Genomic DNA, 17,006 nt, shown 5'->3' on the forward strand with positions numbered 1-17,006 from the left:
TCTTCTCTGACTTCCCAAGCGCACTATTCTTGTCCCATCACAGCACTTCCCAGGCTGAACTGTAAATGTTTATGTGTGTCTGTCTCCTTCACTCTAAAGGAAATTCCCTATGGGCTGAGACCATATCTGTCTTATTCCTTCCTGTTTCCCTAGCATTACACAGGGCTTCCCTGGTAACTCAGACAGTAAAGAATCTGCCTGCAATGCAGGAGACCTGGATTTGATCCCTGTGTGGGAAAGATTCCCTAGAGTAGAAAAGGGCAACCCATTCCAGTATTCTTGCCAGTAGAATCTCATGGACAGAGGAGCCTGGCAAACTACAGTCCATGAGGTCACAAAGAGTTGGACATAACCAAGCCACTAACATTTTCATTTTTCATGGCTATAGTAAGTGCTCCACAAAATATTTACTGAGCAAATGAATATTAGTTAGGCCATCTCACATAAATAACTTAATTTTGCATCTTGAAAATAGTGACCGTAACAACATTAGCTGTTATTTATTGACCAATTTACACATGTCCTGCACATCACACATGTTATCTTATTTAAATTTATTCTTAACAATAACCCTTTCACTGAACCTCTCTATATTTCCATTAAAATAGGCATAATAATAGCTGTATCTTGCCTTTCCAACCCTGGCCGGCAGGATGGCTCCTGCACAGGGTGGTGAGAAGGGCTGGGCCACTATCAATGGAGGTGGTAACTAGAGAATACACTATGAGCATTCACAAGCATCCATGGAGTGGGTTTCAGGAAGCATGCCCTTCAGGCACTCAAAAGAAATCCAGAAATTTGCCATGAAGGAGATGGGAACTCCTGAAGTACTCATTGGCACTAGGCTCAACAAAGCCGTCTGGGCCAAAAGAATAAGTAAATGTCCCATACTGTACCTATGTGCCTACCTGCACATGGTTGTCCAGGAAATGTAATGAAGATGAAGGTTCACCAAACAAGCTCTGTATGCTGTTTACCTGTGTACCTGTCACCACTTTCAAAGATCTACATGCAGTTAATGTGGATGAGAACTAACTGCTAATGGTTCAGTAAAGTTATAGAACCTCAAAAACAAAACAAAAAACCAATAGAAAACCTGTATCTCATAAGATTGTTGTTGAACATTAAATTACATATATATATTATATATATATCTTAAGACAGTGCTTAGCGGATTGAAAATGATCAGTAAACAGCACCTTTTGTCATTCTTTACAGTTGAGGCTTTTGAGACTCAGAATACACAGCCTGTACCAGGTCACATAGTTGATAAATGGCCAAGCGGGGATTTTAAGTTCAATTTTATGACTTTTGGTTACTACACATACTGTCCTTGAGGCCTTTCTTTCCCAGAAATTTCCATCAGCTTAGCACAGGGAAATAAAGAGCTCATCCAGATTAGCAGTGAGAGGCAGTATCCAAACTAACCATCACTTTTCATTCCAAACAGCATGGGCTACTGCCCAAGGGAAAATGTGTCACTTGCCTACAGCCCAAAGTCTAATCCTGGAGAGAGAACAAACAAGTGACAGTGAAACTGGGAAGATGCCCAGGAGAACTGGAAGGTGCCTTACTATGACCATCATCATTCTACTTGTCAAAACCTAAACTCAGGCAACAGAACCCTGCTTTGGAGAGATGCCTGACTAGAGAGTCTGGAGGGATATCCACCTACAAAACAATGAAATCCTACATAAAACAGACTTTCCAAAAGGCACCTACTGGGCTCAAAGTAATAGACACAAACACAAAGTAACCTTAAATCAGATAAGGAACAATGAGCAACAAGCAAAAGGCAAGGCTAACCTGAAAGCAAATGTCCATCATGTGGTAAGATGAAAGAGATGAATCTGAGACTCCATTTTAACCCAGCTGTCAAAAGCAACTAGAGTGATTCCAGGGCAGTAATAAGTAGCCCCTGGTTTCCAGATGAATCAAATGCCAAACTTTCCTAGAGGAAAGCATTACTAATGTTAGGCCTCCAGGATAACCTATATAAATAACCATTATGAGCTTACAATCATAGATCACAAAACCTGTAAGCAAAGAAGTCACCACAAGTAAGAGCAGAACCAACAAATAGATAAGAGGACTTCAGATATTAGAATGATTAGGCATAGGATACAAAAATTACTATTATATAAGCATTGAAAGAAATAACATATGGCATGACAAAAACATGCATATAACAAAACACAAAATAGGCAAAACTGTAAAGGCACCAAATAGAATTTTTTAAACTAACGTGATTTTTGAAATACAAAATCAATGAATATTCAGTGATACACAGAAGTGAGTTATTAAGCCATAAAAAGACAGAAAAGAGCCTAAACTGCATACTGGTAAGTGAAAGATGCCAATCTAAAAAGGCTACATAATGTAGGATTCCAATTATATATGACTGGTGTTCTGGAAAAGACAAAACTATGGAGACAGTAAAAGACCACGCTAATGCAGGGGAAACTGGGGTAGGGAAAGGTGTCGTGGTAAGGGTTCACATAGGAACTCTGCATTTTCTGCTCAATTTTTCTATAGGTCTTAAATTGTTCAAAAATAAACTCTACTTATTAAAAAACAATTCAATGGATAGGTTAAAATAGCAAATTAGACACAGGTGGAAATGGGAATCAGATGTTATCCAGAATATAGCACAGAGATAAGAAGACAGAAAATGTAAAGGAAATAGACAGTAAATTAAGAAAAGATTGGTATATATAAAATTGGAGTCTCTGAATGTAAAGTTGAAGGAAAAAAACTTATCTGAAGAGATAATATACTGGGGTGGGAACTGGATGACTGAAAAACAAGAGTGGAAGGAAGAATATACCTCTTAAAAGTATTAAACCATGCTAATGTATCTTATCTACTTAAAAACACATTTGCATTTTTTAGAATGAAAAAAAGATGAATGATAGCATTTTCAAGAACCAAGATAAAACAAGAATCTGCAGATAGTAAGAAGCACAATGTATAGCTGACAAATTACAGAAACAAATCACACACATATAAACTGTAGTGAAACTGCAGAACAACCAAATACTAAGATCTTAAAAGCACTTCAAAGAGAAATGACATATTTCCATTCAAAGACTGACAATTAGACTGACAGTAACAAATTGGAAATCAGATGGCAAAACATCACCTTCAACATGCTGAAAGAAAATATCGCTAAATTTAGAATTATGTACCTGGAAAAACTATCTTTCAAGAACAAGGCCAAAAGAGACATTTTTAGATAAACTGAGGTATTTTTCTACCATCAGGTAATCACCACTCATTATTTCAGTAAGTATTTATTGAGCAGTATTATGTTGTGGTTAAGAGCCTGCACTATGGACCTGGACTCCCTCGCTTTGATTCCTGTAGTTCTGTAGCTAACTAGCTGTGTGACTTTGGGCAAGTTACTTAAACTCAATTTCTTCGGCTGTAAACGAGAGTAACAACAGCACCTACCTTGTTGGGTTGCTTTGAGGATTAAATAAATCATTATGTTAAAGATCTTAAAACACACCAAAGACATTGAATTGCCAAAACAATCTTGAGAAAAAGGAACAAAGCTGGAGGCATCCTGTTCTCTGACTTCAGACTATACTACAAAGCTACAGTCATGAAAACAGCACAGTAATGGCACAAAAACAGATACACAGATCAATGGAACAGAATAGAAAGCCCAGAAATAAACCCACATTCTTATGGTCAATTGGTCTATGACAAAGGAGGCAAAGGATACAAAAAAGAAATGACAGTTTCTTCAATAAGTAGTATGAGGAAAACTGGACAGTTACATGTAAAAGAATGAAATTACAACACTTTCTCATACTACATACAAAAATAAATTCAAAAGGATTAAAGACTTAAATAATAGACCTGAAACCAGAAAACTCCTAAAAGAAAGCATAGGCAGAACACCTTTGACACAAATCACAGCAATATTGTTTTGTATCTGCCTCCTAAGGTGAAAGGAACAAAAGTAAAAAGAAACAAATGGTACCTAATTAAACTTAAATGCTTTTGCATAGCAAAGGAAACCATAGACAAAACAAAAAGACATCCTACTGAAAGGGGAAAAAAATGTTTGCAAATGCTATGACCAATAAGAGGGTTAACAACCAAAAATACATAAATAGTTCATACAGTTCAATATCAAAAAACCAAACAACCCAATTAAAAAGTGGACACAGATATTTTTGCTAAGAAAACACAATAGAAATTATCAACTGGCATATGAAAAAATACTCAAAATCAAGAGAATGCAAATCAGAGCCACAATGAGATATCACCCCATACCTTTCAAAATGGCTATCTTGAAAAAGACAAGAAATAATAAATTTTTCTGGCCTCCAAAATCACTGCAGAGGGTGATTGCAGCCATGAAATTAAAAGATGCTTACTCATTGGAAGCAAAGTTATGACTAACCTAGACAGTATATTAAAAAGCAGAGACATTACTATGCCAACAAAGGTCCGTCTAGTCAAGGCTATGGTTCTTCCAGTAGTCATGTATGGATGTGAAAGTTGGACTATCAAGAAAGCTGAGCACAGAAGAGTTGATGCTTTTGAACTGTGATGTTGGAGAAGACTCTTGAGAGTCCCCTGGACTGCAAGGAGATCCAACCAGTCCATCCTAAAGGAGAGCACTCCTGGGTGTTCATTGGAAGGACTGATGTTGAGGCTGAAACTCCAATACTCTGGGCACCTGATGCGAAGAGCTACCTCATCTGAAAAGACCCTGATGCTGGGAAAGACTGAGGGCAGGAGGAGAAGGGGACGACAGAGGATGAGATGGTTGGATGGCAGCACCAACTCAATGGACATCGGTTTGGGTGGACTCCAGGAGTTGGTGATGGCCTGGTGAGCTGTGGTTCATGGGGTTGCAAAGAGTCACACACAACTGAGCGACTGAACTGAACTGAACAGATATTAGAGAATAGGTGAGTGAGTGTTGCTCAGTCGTGTCCGACTCTTTGCGACCCCATGAACTGTATAGCCCACCAGGCTCCTCCATCTATGGGATTTTCCAGGCAAGAATACTGGAGTGGGTTGCCATTTCCTTCTCCAGGAGATCTTCCTGACCCACGGATTGAACCCAGGTCTCCTGCATTGTAGGCAGACGCTTTACCGTCTGAGCCACCAGGGAAGTCCTAGAGAATAGGTGGAGAAAAGGAAACCCTTGCACAGTTAGTGGGGATATAAATTGGTGCAGCCACTGTGGAAAACAGCTTGGAGGTCCCTTAAAAAACTAAAACTAGAACTGCTATGTGATTCAGCAATTTCACTCCAGAGTATACATCTGGAAAAAACTGAAAACTAATTTGAAAAGATACACATACCCCAACGTTCACAGCAGCTTCCCAAGTAGAGTTAGTGGTAAAGTGCTACACCTGCAATGTAGGAGACATAAGAAACACAGGTTTGTTCCCTGGGTCAGGAAGATTCTGTGGAGGAGGAAGTGGCAACCCACTCCAGTATTCTTGCCTGGGAAATCCCATGGACAGAGGAGCCTGGTGGGCTACAGTACATGGGGTCACAAATAGTTGGACACGACTGAAGCGACTTAGCATGCACTCTGCTTTATTGACTATGCCAAAGCCTTTGACTGTGTGGATCACAATAAACTGTGGAAAATTCTGAAAGAGATGAGAATACCAGACCACCTGACCTGCCTCGAGAAATCTGTATGCAGGCCAGGAAGCAACAGTTAGAACTGGACATGGAACAACAGACTGGTGCCAAATAGGAAAAGGAGTACATCAAGGCTGTATATTGTCACCCTGCTTATTTAACTTCTATGCAGAGTACATCATGAGAAATGCTGGACTGGAAGAAACACAAGCTGGAATCAAGACTGCCGGGAGAAATATCAATAACCTCAGATATGCAGATGACACCACCCTTATGGCAGAAAGTGAAGAGGAACTAAAAAGCCTCTTGATGAAAGTGAAAGAGGAGAGTGAAAAAGTTGGCTTAAAGCTCAACATTCAGAAAACGAAGATCATGGCATCCGGTCATGATAGATGGGGAAACAGTGTCAGACTTCATTTTTTTGGGCTCCAAAATCACTGCAGATGGTGACTGCAGCCATGAAATTAAAAGACGCTTACTCCTTGGAAGAAAAGTTATGACCAACCGGGAGAGCATATTCAAAAGCAGAGACATTACTTTGCCAACTAAGGTCTGTCTAGGCAAGGCTATGGTTTTTCCTGTGGTCATGTATAGATGTGAGAGTTGGACTGTGAAGAAGGCTGAGCGCTGAAGAATTGATGCTTTTGAACTGTGGTGTTGGAGAAGACTCTTGAGAGTCCCTTGGACTGCAAGGAGATCCAACCAGTCCATTCTGAAGGAGAGCAGCCCTGGGATTTCTTTGGAAGGAATGATGCTAAAGCTGAAACTCCAGTACTTTGGCCACCTCATGTGAAGAGTTGACTCATTGGAAAAGACTCTGATGCTGGGAGGGATTGGGGGCAGGAGGAGAAGGCGACGACTGAGGATAAGATGGCTGGATGGCATCACAGACTCGATGGACATGAGTGTGAGTAAACTCCGGGAGTTGGTGATGGACAGGGAGGCCTGGCGTGCTGCAATTCATGGGGTCGCAAAGAGTCAGACACGACTGAGAGACTGAACTGAACTGAACAGTGTTGACAGCAGCATTACTTCCAATAGCTAAGATATGAAAATAACCCAAGTATCTATCAACAGATAAATGGATAAAGATGGGTATATATAGGGAAATCTGCTGGAGGTCCAGTGGTTAGGACTTGGGACTTTCACATGTGGTGGCCCGTGTTCAATCCCTGGTCAGGGAACTAAGATTCACAAGCCACATAGTGTGGCCAAAAAACCCAAAATGGTGTGTATATTCATATACACAATGAAATACTCCTCAGTCATAAGAAAGAATGAAATTTTGCTATTTGCACCAATATGGACAGACCTGAAGGATATCAAGCTAAGTGAAATAAGTCAAAGACAAATATTATGTTTTCATTCATACATGGAATACAAAAACTAAAAGAAATGATTGAATATAACAACAACAACAACAAAGAATTTAGAACAGTGTCTGGGACTGAAGACTTATGTATTTGCCATTAACATACCAAGCAATATTTTAAGTACTTCACCCATATAGATCCTCATAACAACCCTAGAGATAGGTACTCACTAACCCCATTTTATAGATGAGAAAACTGAGGCAAACAGTTTACATAACTTTCCCCAGTTCACACAGCTAATGAGTGTCAGATTTGGAATCTGAACCTGTGCACTTAGGGTCCAGACTCCTTGCTCGAAAGCACTAAATGCTGTCCTTCAAAGTAGAAGGAGGTAAGGACAATGAGGCAAGGGAAGGAGCAGGCAATACAGGACCTCATAGGCTTCTATAAAGACTCTGGCTTCTAGAAACTTTTAGAGGGTTTTGAGCAAAGTAGTAACATGACGTGATTTGTAATTTAACAAGACTGCTCTGGTTTCTGTGCTGAAAACAGATTATAGTGGGTGTTACTATAGTGGGTGTTGAACTGTGTGTCTCAAATCCCCAGTGCCTCAGACTGTGACCTAATATGGAAACAGGGTCTTTACAGAGGTAATCCAGTTAAAATGAGGTCATCAGGGTGGGGCCTCATCCAATATGACTGCTATCTTTATTAAAAGAAGGGAGAGGGGACACAGACACATACACACGGAGAACACAGCCATCTCTAACAGGCCTGGTACAGATCCTTCCCTCAGCCTTCAGGAGGAACCAACACTGCCAGAAGCTTGACTTTAAACTCCTACTCTCTAGAAATATGAGACAACAAATTTCTGTTGTTTAAGTCACTCAGCTTGTGTTACTTTGTTATTGCAGTCCTAGTAAACTAATACAGAAAAGGCAAAAGCAAAGGAGACTAGGAAAGTGGTTACTGCAATAATTCAGGCATGTGATAACAGTGGTTTGGACTAGCTGTGATGGTAGGGGAAGCACATGCCATCAGATTCTGGACATATTTTGAAGGTAAAATCGAAAGGATCTTGTCCTGGATAGAGGGTAAGAGCAGTTAATGACGACTCTAAGGTTTTTTGGCCTGAGCAACTAGACTGGAGTTGTCATTAATAAAAATGGGGAAGAGAGTAGGTGGAGTGAGTTTTGGAAAGAAACATTAAAGTGCCTGGATATGGATACACTCATTTTGAGATGCTTACTTCCCTGGTGGCTCAGATGGTAAAGCGTCTGTCTACAATGCGGGAGACCTGGGTTCGAGCCCTGGGTTGGGAAGATCCCCTGGAGAAGGAAATGGCAATCCACTCCAGTACTGCTGGTGCTGCTGCTGCTGCTAAGTCGCTTCAGTCGTGTCTGACTGTATACGACCCCATAGACAGCAGCCCACCAGGCTTGTCTGTCCCTGGAATTCTCCAGGCAAGAACACTGGAGTGGGTTGCCATTTCCTTCTCCAATGCATGAAAGTGAACAGTGAAAGTGAACTTGCTCAGTTGTGTCCGACTCTTAGCGACCCCATGAACTGCAGCTCACCAGGCTCCTCTGTCCATGGGATGTTCCAGGCAAGAGTACTGGAGTGGGGTGCCAATGCCTTCTCCGACTCCAGTACTACTGGCTGGAACATCCCATGGACAGAGGAGCCTGGTGGGCTACAATATATGGGTTCGCAAAGAGTCTGATAGGACTGAGTGACTTCACTTTCACTTCACTAGACATCAAAACAGAGATGCTGAATAAGCAACTAAATATCTGAGGCTGGAATTCAAGGGACAGTTATCAGCATGCAGATGTTATTTAAAGCTTAAGAGTGAACAGGATCACCAAGGGAGTGAGTGTAGATAAAGAAGGAGTTCAGGAACCCGGGAGCACTACTAGATAAGGGAGATAAAGAAGCAACCAAAGACCAGCTGGTGACAAAGAACAGGCACCAGCAGCACATGGGATTCCAGAAGTGTTTCCAGGATGTTTCAAGAAGGAAGGATGATCCACTGACTCCAGTACTCCTATTAAATCAGAAACTTCGGGATTTAGCAAGCGGAGAACAATGCTAAAGCTGAAACTCCAGTACTTTGGCCACCTCATGCGAAGAGTTGACTCATTGGAAAAGACCTGGACGCTAGGAGGGATTGGGGGCAGGAGGAGAAGGGGACGACAGAGGATGAGATGGCTGGACGGCATCACCAACTCGATGGACATGAGTCTGAGTGAACTCCAGGAGGTGGTGATGGACAGGGAGGCCTGGCGTGCTGCGATTCATGGGGTCGCAAAGAGTCGGACACGACTGAGCGACTGAACTGAACTGAACTGAACTGAACAATGCAGACCTTGACAAGCCCAGTTTCAGTAGGAGTGAGAATGAAAAGATGATTAGAGCAAGATCAAGACAGCCCAGGGGAAGAATTAGGGAACAAGCACACACAACTCTCTCAAAGAATTTTGCTGTGCAGGGGCAATTGCTAGAGGGTGCTGTGAGTCCATGAAGGGTTTGTATTCAATATTGAGGAAAAGATAGGATGTTGAAAGCTGATAGAAATGATTTATTTAATAAAGGCAGGAAAATTGAGGACACAGGACTAAAAGGGAGAGTCAAAAATATCGAGTAGATGAAAGGAGATGGGATTTCCTACTCAAGTGAAGGGACTAGCCTTTGCCAGGAGCACTGACAGTTTATCTAGTAAAGACAGAAAAGGAAGAACATAGGGACACTGGTACTAGAAGGTGGGTAAAATCAGTAAAGTCAAGGTAACAATTTTTGACAGATCTCTTCCAAGTCCTTCAACCTTCTGTTAAATAGGAAGCATGGTGACTGGCAAGGATTGTGGAGAAAGTACTACTTTTGAAGAGACAAAGGTAAATATGAGATAGTCCTCTAGGAGAGAACCAGAGAAACTAAAAGGATACTAAAGGGCAAGTTTCGGGAAAGAAGTGATTCCAGAATAAAGCCTAACTACAAGGAACAGTGAGCAAATTAACTGGTAAACATGTGGATATATCCAAATACATTTGTATAAAAATTTTAATGCTCAATTTATAGTTAAAAAAAAAGAGAGAAAGAACTGAAGTATTGGACAACACAGCTTATAAAGAAAGAGGAAGTGATTGAAATTAGAATGCTCTAAGGCCCACTAACTATTGGAGGGGGGGTTAAGATATTAATGTTAGATTATGTTATTAAATATGTGAGTAAAATTCCAGAAGTAACCACTAAAAGAAAAGAAGGGTGCCAACTTTCAAATTAAATAAAGGCAATAAAGCAATACAAGAACCAGCAAATATTCAACCCCCAAAGAAAGCGAGAAAAGAACAGAAAAAAACAGTAGCGATAGAAAATTGGATGAGAGAAATAAAGACCATCTCTGTCAATAATCACTACAAATATAAGTGAACAAAACTTGTCAGGTAAAGGTAAAGAAAGAAACTGTCAGGTTTTGGTTTAAAAAAAAAAATCCTCTATGATGTTTACAAAAGCACCTAGAACAGAAGGACTTGTGAAAGTCAGAAGCAAAATGAATGAAAACTATATCCCGGACAGACCTCAGGCAAAACAAAATTAGGCAAGCTAGACTACTATCAAGCAAAATAAAATTTCTCCATAAACATGGACTACTCAGAAGCTAGCTGACAAAGCCTACAGTCATAGGTTATAGCTAAGAGACCCTAGGGCAGTGGGGCTTCCCTGGAGGCTCAGATAGTGAAGAATCTGCCTGCCATGCAGGAGACCCGAGTTCAGTCCCTGGGTCTGGAAGGCCCCTGGAGAAGGAAATGGCAACCCACTTCAGTATTCCTGCCTGGAGAATTCCATGGACAGAGGAGCCTGGCATGCTGCAGTCTATGGGGTTGCAAGAGTTGGACACAACTTAGTGATTAAACCCGGGGCAGTGCTGTTTAACTGATCTTTCTCCAATGACGGAAATTTCTATATCTGCACTGTTCAATATGGTAGCTACAAACTGCTGAGTACCTGAAACACGGCTAATGCAACACAGAAGCTGGATTTTTAAAGTTTAATTTTAATTAATTTAAAATTTGAGTGGTAAGGGCCTATCACTACTTCTTTGGACAGCACAAAGTTGCAGATCAGTCCAATCCTCTCACATTACAAAGGCCTGGAAAAGGGAAGAGGCTACCAGAGACCACAAAGGAAGCCACAACCAAAATTTAGTCTGATTCCCAATTAAAATGCTTTCCCAGAGCCCAACACTTCCCTGGCTGCCTTAGTGCACTGTTTCCAAGAGTAATTCTAGAGGTGTAATTTGAAACAGTTCACTATGTGTAAAAAATTTCTTTGAAAATTCATATTAAAAGGTAAATTGGAATTTTTCATAAGTAATAATCACCACCATGATGTTTTGAGTGCTTACTCTATGGAATAATGATGACAATGTGCTGTGTGTTAGCTGCTCAGTTGATTCCAACTCTCTGTGGCCCCATGGACTGTAGCCTGCCAGGCTCCTCTGTCCATGGAATTCTCAGGCAAGAATTCTGGAGTGGGTAGGCATTCCCTTTTCCAGGGGATCTTCCCGACGAAGGAATTGAGCCCAGGTCTCCCGCATTGCAGGTCAATTCCTTACGTTCTGAGCTAATAGGGAAGCCCTGATTATGATAATATAATAATATTAGTAATGACTAACACTTATATGGCATTTACTATATGCCTGGCATTGTTTTTCATGCTTTTATATGTATTAAATTATTTAATCCTTACATTTATGAGGTAGAAATGCAACTGTCTTCATTTTACAGACAAGGAAGGTAAAGTTAAATAGCTTGCTAGTAAATGCCAAAGCTGGGATTAGAACCTACATGGTGGAGTTCCAGAGTCTGTAGTTTACTCACCATACCTCATTAACTCTCCTGCAAAGATAAACATGAATAAATGAATAAATAAATGGCTTTCCCAAAGCAGAAGGAAAATACAGACTTCAGGTCTGGAAAACCTGGGTCCTTATGTTTCCCTTCAAAAATAACTTGAAAACTCGAAAAGGCACAGTGCTTACCTTGTTGCTACCTACTCCCTACACCACCCACACTCATACCCATGCCAACATGGAACATCTGAAGACAGTCCAACTTCCTCAAGTATCACCTGCACAGCCACTTTATTTATGCCAGTTATCTGCAGAGTGAGCTGAAAGTTCCCACATGAGCAGCTCCTTCCCTAACACATTAATTTAAAAGGTGGGGGAGGAAAGAAAGTGACTGTTTCCAAACATAGGATTTACATCAGAATTCCCAAGCCCTTCAGGCTAAAAACTGTTTTCCTGAGGGTAAGCTAAGGACATCAGAAAAGTATTACCCACCCTCTCCCAGCTGACAGAACAAAAGGTTAAGTGTCGGAACTGACAGCCAAGCCTCTGAAACAGGGAACACTGTACCTGAGAGGTAGAATAATACACGGCTAAATAAAGTCTGTATGCATCAAACAAGTCCTAATTCAGCCACTTGCTGTTTTCATGTATGTGAAATATGACTAACAAAAATATATGTCTCTTAGGCTTGTTGTGAATGTGAATAGGATACAGTATGGAAGGTAAACACCCCATATGTGTCAATGCCAAATGGTTATTTCAGAGACTTGACAAAGTCATCCATTTCTGTTTCAGGCAGGAAGAGTGCATGAACCACCCCCATTGATAACTTTCCCTTTTCTCCTTCAAAGGAGTCTCTACACTCAGAGCAGGAGAGGTGTACTGTTGAGGACAAAAGCTATAGAATCTCCATCTCAGCTGGTCCACTTACTAGCTATGTGACCCCTGCATCCCATTTTAGGCTCTTCATCTGTGTAATGGGGATGATGATTACATCCCTTACTACCTCAGTGGGTTATCATGAGGATTTAACCAGTCAATACATGAAAAATACACAGAACGGTTCCTGGAATATAGCAAAATGTACAGTAAATGTTAATCACTACACTTCTTCCCACAGGTGGTACATTCCAAATGTTGAGCACACAGAGATTATTTTAGAACTCTAAGATATTAGAGCTGGAAGGACTCTTAGGAATCATTTCTACTCCAACTTTCTCATTTAATGAATGATCCCCAGGGAAGCCAAGAGCTGGCTGACCAGGATTAAAACTCAGGCCTCCTGATTTCTATCCAGTGTTCACACCACATCACTGTACTTCCTCTCTGCAAACTATCGGCCATCATCTGGAAAGAGTCAAATCTACTTAAACTTCTGGGAAGAAATCTTAACTTATCACTGCTCCGGGTAGCACTTTTCTGGGAGGTGGGGTGGGTGAACTATAATCTGTTTTCCAAGAATCCATACCCAGGAGATAAAAAAAAAAAAAAAAACAAACAAAAAAGTTTGATATCTTATTAATTTCTTTCAGGAACAAGTCAACATTTTTCCTTGGGTAAATATAGTAAAAAGCATTAAATAAATACTTTCTAAGTTTGTAACACAATACTAAGTGCCTTTTGTTTGTTCATTTAATCCTCACAGCCCCTTCCCCACCAAGTTGCCCTTCTATGTGCTCCTACAGTTACCTGCCATTCCCCTGCTGACAGTACATATCACACAGTGCCATGTAATTGCCTGCTTATTTGTGCTGATAGTCTTCAGACCATGAGCTGAAAAAAGACAGGGATCCCAACGATCATGTATACCATTCATTTCTTCTTTCAACAAATATTCCTGAGCATAAATAAGACAGAAACAGTCCTAACTTACTAGGGTAGACCATACTTTCCAAAGATGATTGCAGTAATATCTCCCATTCCACAAGCTCTTTTTACAATGTGACCTCAACATTCCTCCTGTGGGGGATGGAAAGGAGGTAGTTAATGTCCCTTCCCCTTGAACAGGCCTATGGAGTACACTGGAAGTGATGCTATGTGACTTTTATGGCTAGATGACAAAAATGCCATGTATTTTCACCTTGTTCTCTTAGGGTGCTTACTCCTGGAATCCAGCTGTCATACGCTGAGGAAGCTCACACTAGCCCACGAAGACAAAGCACATGGGGAAGTAATCAGCTCAGCTGAAGCCCCAGACTCGGAACCAAGGGATACACGAGGGATACACTGTGCCCTGTTTGACTTTTTGGCCCACAGAATCGTGAGCATAATAGAATGATTTCTTTCCACCACTTAACTTGGGGTGGTTTATTATGCAACAATTGTAAATGGATCAACCACATGGAGCTTAACACCTAACAAAGAATGCTGAATATGTGACTCCAAGGTATTGCCTACCCCTAACACAGTTAACTTGAATAATAACTGGGTAATTATTTGTTGCATGTGTGAGATAGCTGTTATTATGCCCCTTTGGCACATGAGGAATTGAGCTTTGAGAAGTTTTAGCAACTTGTCCTAGGTCTCTCAGAAGGCAATGGCAACCCACTCCAGTATTCTTGCCTGGCAAATCCCATGGACAGAGAAGCCTGGTAGGCTGCAGTCCATGGGGTTGCTAGGAGTTGGACACAACTGAGGGACTTCACTTTGACTTTTCACTTTCATGCACTGGAGAAGGAAATGGCAAGCCACTCCAATATTCTTACCTAGAGGATCCCAGGGACAGGGGAGCCTGGTGGGCTGCCATCTATAGGGTCGCAGAGTTGGACACAACTGAAGTGACTTAGCGACTTAGCAGCAGCTAGGTCTCTCAACTGGTTCTGGCAGAGTAAATTAAAACTCAAATCTAAACCCACTCCTAACACTACACGCTAATGTCTCCTTCAGTATTCATAATTTTACATGAATTTTACAGTAATCTGCTTTAAAATGGGACTGTAAGTACATAAAACATTTTGGCCCAACAGTTCCCTGTGGTTTCATCACTGAGATGGAAACCCACATATCACCTTCTCAGAGAAGCCTCCCCTGATCTTCCTAGCTCAAGTAATGTCAGCTCCCTCATCCTTTCTCAGTCTTCCTACTCCATCAGTTTCATTTTCTTCCCAGAACTCATCCCTAGCTGAAATTATCTTGTCTATTAATTTGTTCATGTACCTAACTCTCTGTCTCTCTGAATTGAACACAAGCTTCATGAGAGCAGGAACTTTGTGTGTCCTGTCCACTCCTATATCCCTAGTGCCTAGGATCATGCCTGGAATATGGTAGGTAATCAAAAATTATTTACTGGATGAAGGAATGACTGCATTCAGGTGCACTGAATGTCCACCCAATCTCATTACCCACCAATAAATGTGCAAATAGGGAGGATAAAACACAATTTAGAACAGCAGGGCTGTAGTAAAGACATTTCATACAGTAAGGTCAGTACAAAAACAAAACAAAAGAAAAAAGGAAGAGAAAGGAAATACACACTACCACACAACCACCTAGAAAAAGCATAAACCCTGAGTTCCAATAAAGATGTAGACGATGGGATGGATGGAGTAGGGGGGTCACACCTCTTGTTCTCCATTCATAACGACTGTCCCCTCACCCTTCAAAAAAAATCAGTTTCTTCAGACACACTGACTGAACCACACCAAGGACAACGGTTGAGGACCGTCTAACATCAGACCTGCGACCCTTCATCCAGCCCTTCCTTTGGCATCAGTCACTGCTCCCTGGGATGCAGGTGCTGTTCCCTACAAGGTAAGGAGGCAGTAACCTAGCTCTTAAGGGAAGAGGTGAGGAGGGAAATCTTCAGACCCAGGGCAAAGGTCTAAATACGCAGGTCCCCAAAGGTCCTATTTCTCCCAGGAGGGAAGGTAACAGTGCCTGAGGACCTACCTGAGGACCTACCATGTTTTTCGAAATATAAAGGCCATTTCTTATCCCAACCCAAGAATTTAGGGAGGCCTCAACTAAAACTTCCCCATCTCAACATTCCCCAGACCACTACTCCTTACCCCAAACTCCAGGAGCAGTTGGAGAGGATACAAAGAAATCTAGCGTGGCCAAAGAGACAGAACGGGTAGGCAATCGTGTTAGGACAAGAAGAGGGCTGTACTGGGCTAGGGCCCAGGATAAGTAAAGATTAAGAAAAGAATGCAGTCTGACCCTTTCCAAGCCCATTAGGTCCTTCAGAAGAGGTGACGAGGAGCAGGAAACTGAAGCCCAGCAAACAGGTGGCCCCGAGACGAGGCCATAGCTCCATGATGGTAGACGCGCGGAGCCACTGAGCTGAGCAGACGTAGGGCCGACGAAGTCCTAGGAGAAGGTCCGTGCGGTTTCCCAAGCGCGGATCAGCCCAGCCGCTCGCGTTCCCAGATTTTTTTTTTTTTTTTTTTTTTCCTCCTAACCCTGAAGGAAGTGATGTTAGACGGATGTGGGTGGCGCCTCCGAGGTCCGGTTTCGGACGGAGTGAGAGTTTAAAGGTGAAGATCACGTAGAAGGTTGCGGGAGTTGCTTTGGGGCGCTATTTGCTTCACCCCGGGTTCTGGACGTTTAGTCCGAGGGCCGAGAAAAAAAAGATGGGCCGAGATAGTGGGGGTGGGGAGGAGTCTCGGGAGAACCGTTGCTGGTTGCGTCCCCCAGCAAGCTAGCCCCTCCCCTTCAAGAACCACTGCACTTAATATTCACTACGCAAATTACTGATCGGTGAAGTCAGCGGCTCCCAACAGTGGGCCGGTTGCCCATTGGCTCCGGGTCCCCCTTTCCCCACCGCAAAAAAAAAAAAAAAAAAAAAAGGCAGACAACCGGATTTCATTCTCAGGTTACTGCTCGGGTCTGGCACACGTCTGCCAAATCTGTTTTGCGGTGCATGGTCTCGTGCCTGCAAGAATGCCCCTTCCTGCTAGAGAAGAAGCACTGGACTTTATTTTCCCTTTTAACCTAAATTCTTCATCTCAGGAATGATGCAACCAACTGACGCAAGCTCCGAGAAAACCAAACTTGGTTTTCTCATTGCAAAACTGACCTAGCTCTTCAGGGCCCCAGGTCATAATTCACTGCAGGTACTTAGAAGTGCAAAGCTGCTTCTTAAATCTACTTGTTTTTGTTATTTTTAAACTGGGTTATTTCTCAGTTTTCCTCTCGGATGCATAGCAAACAGGTCAAAATTTCCCGTCTCTCCTCCGGAATGGAGGCTAATTGAGTCCCCACACTAGTGAGATCGCACT

At 41.9% G+C, this 17,006-nt stretch overlaps 1 protein-coding gene and 1 pseudogene across 1 annotated transcript in view; one reads left to right on the top strand and one right to left on the bottom strand.

The window, feature by feature from the left end:
• Positions 1–16,409, bottom strand: part of TXNDC12 (thioredoxin domain containing 12) — a 31,923-nt gene extending 15,514 nt beyond the window's left edge. The window contains exon 1 of the mRNA XM_005678426.3: positions 15,946–16,409. Coding sequence (XP_005678483.1) covers positions 15,946–16,042 — 97 coding nt within the window. The 5' untranslated portion in view covers positions 16,043–16,409. The remainder of the gene's footprint in view (positions 1–15,945) is intronic.
• LOC102189268 lies at positions 654–1,035 on the top strand (annotated as a pseudogene).

This window comes from Capra hircus, chromosome 3, assembly GCF_001704415.2.
Source record: "Capra hircus breed San Clemente chromosome 3, ASM170441v1, whole genome shotgun sequence".
Taxonomy (NCBI): domain Eukaryota; kingdom Metazoa; phylum Chordata; class Mammalia; order Artiodactyla; family Bovidae; genus Capra; species Capra hircus.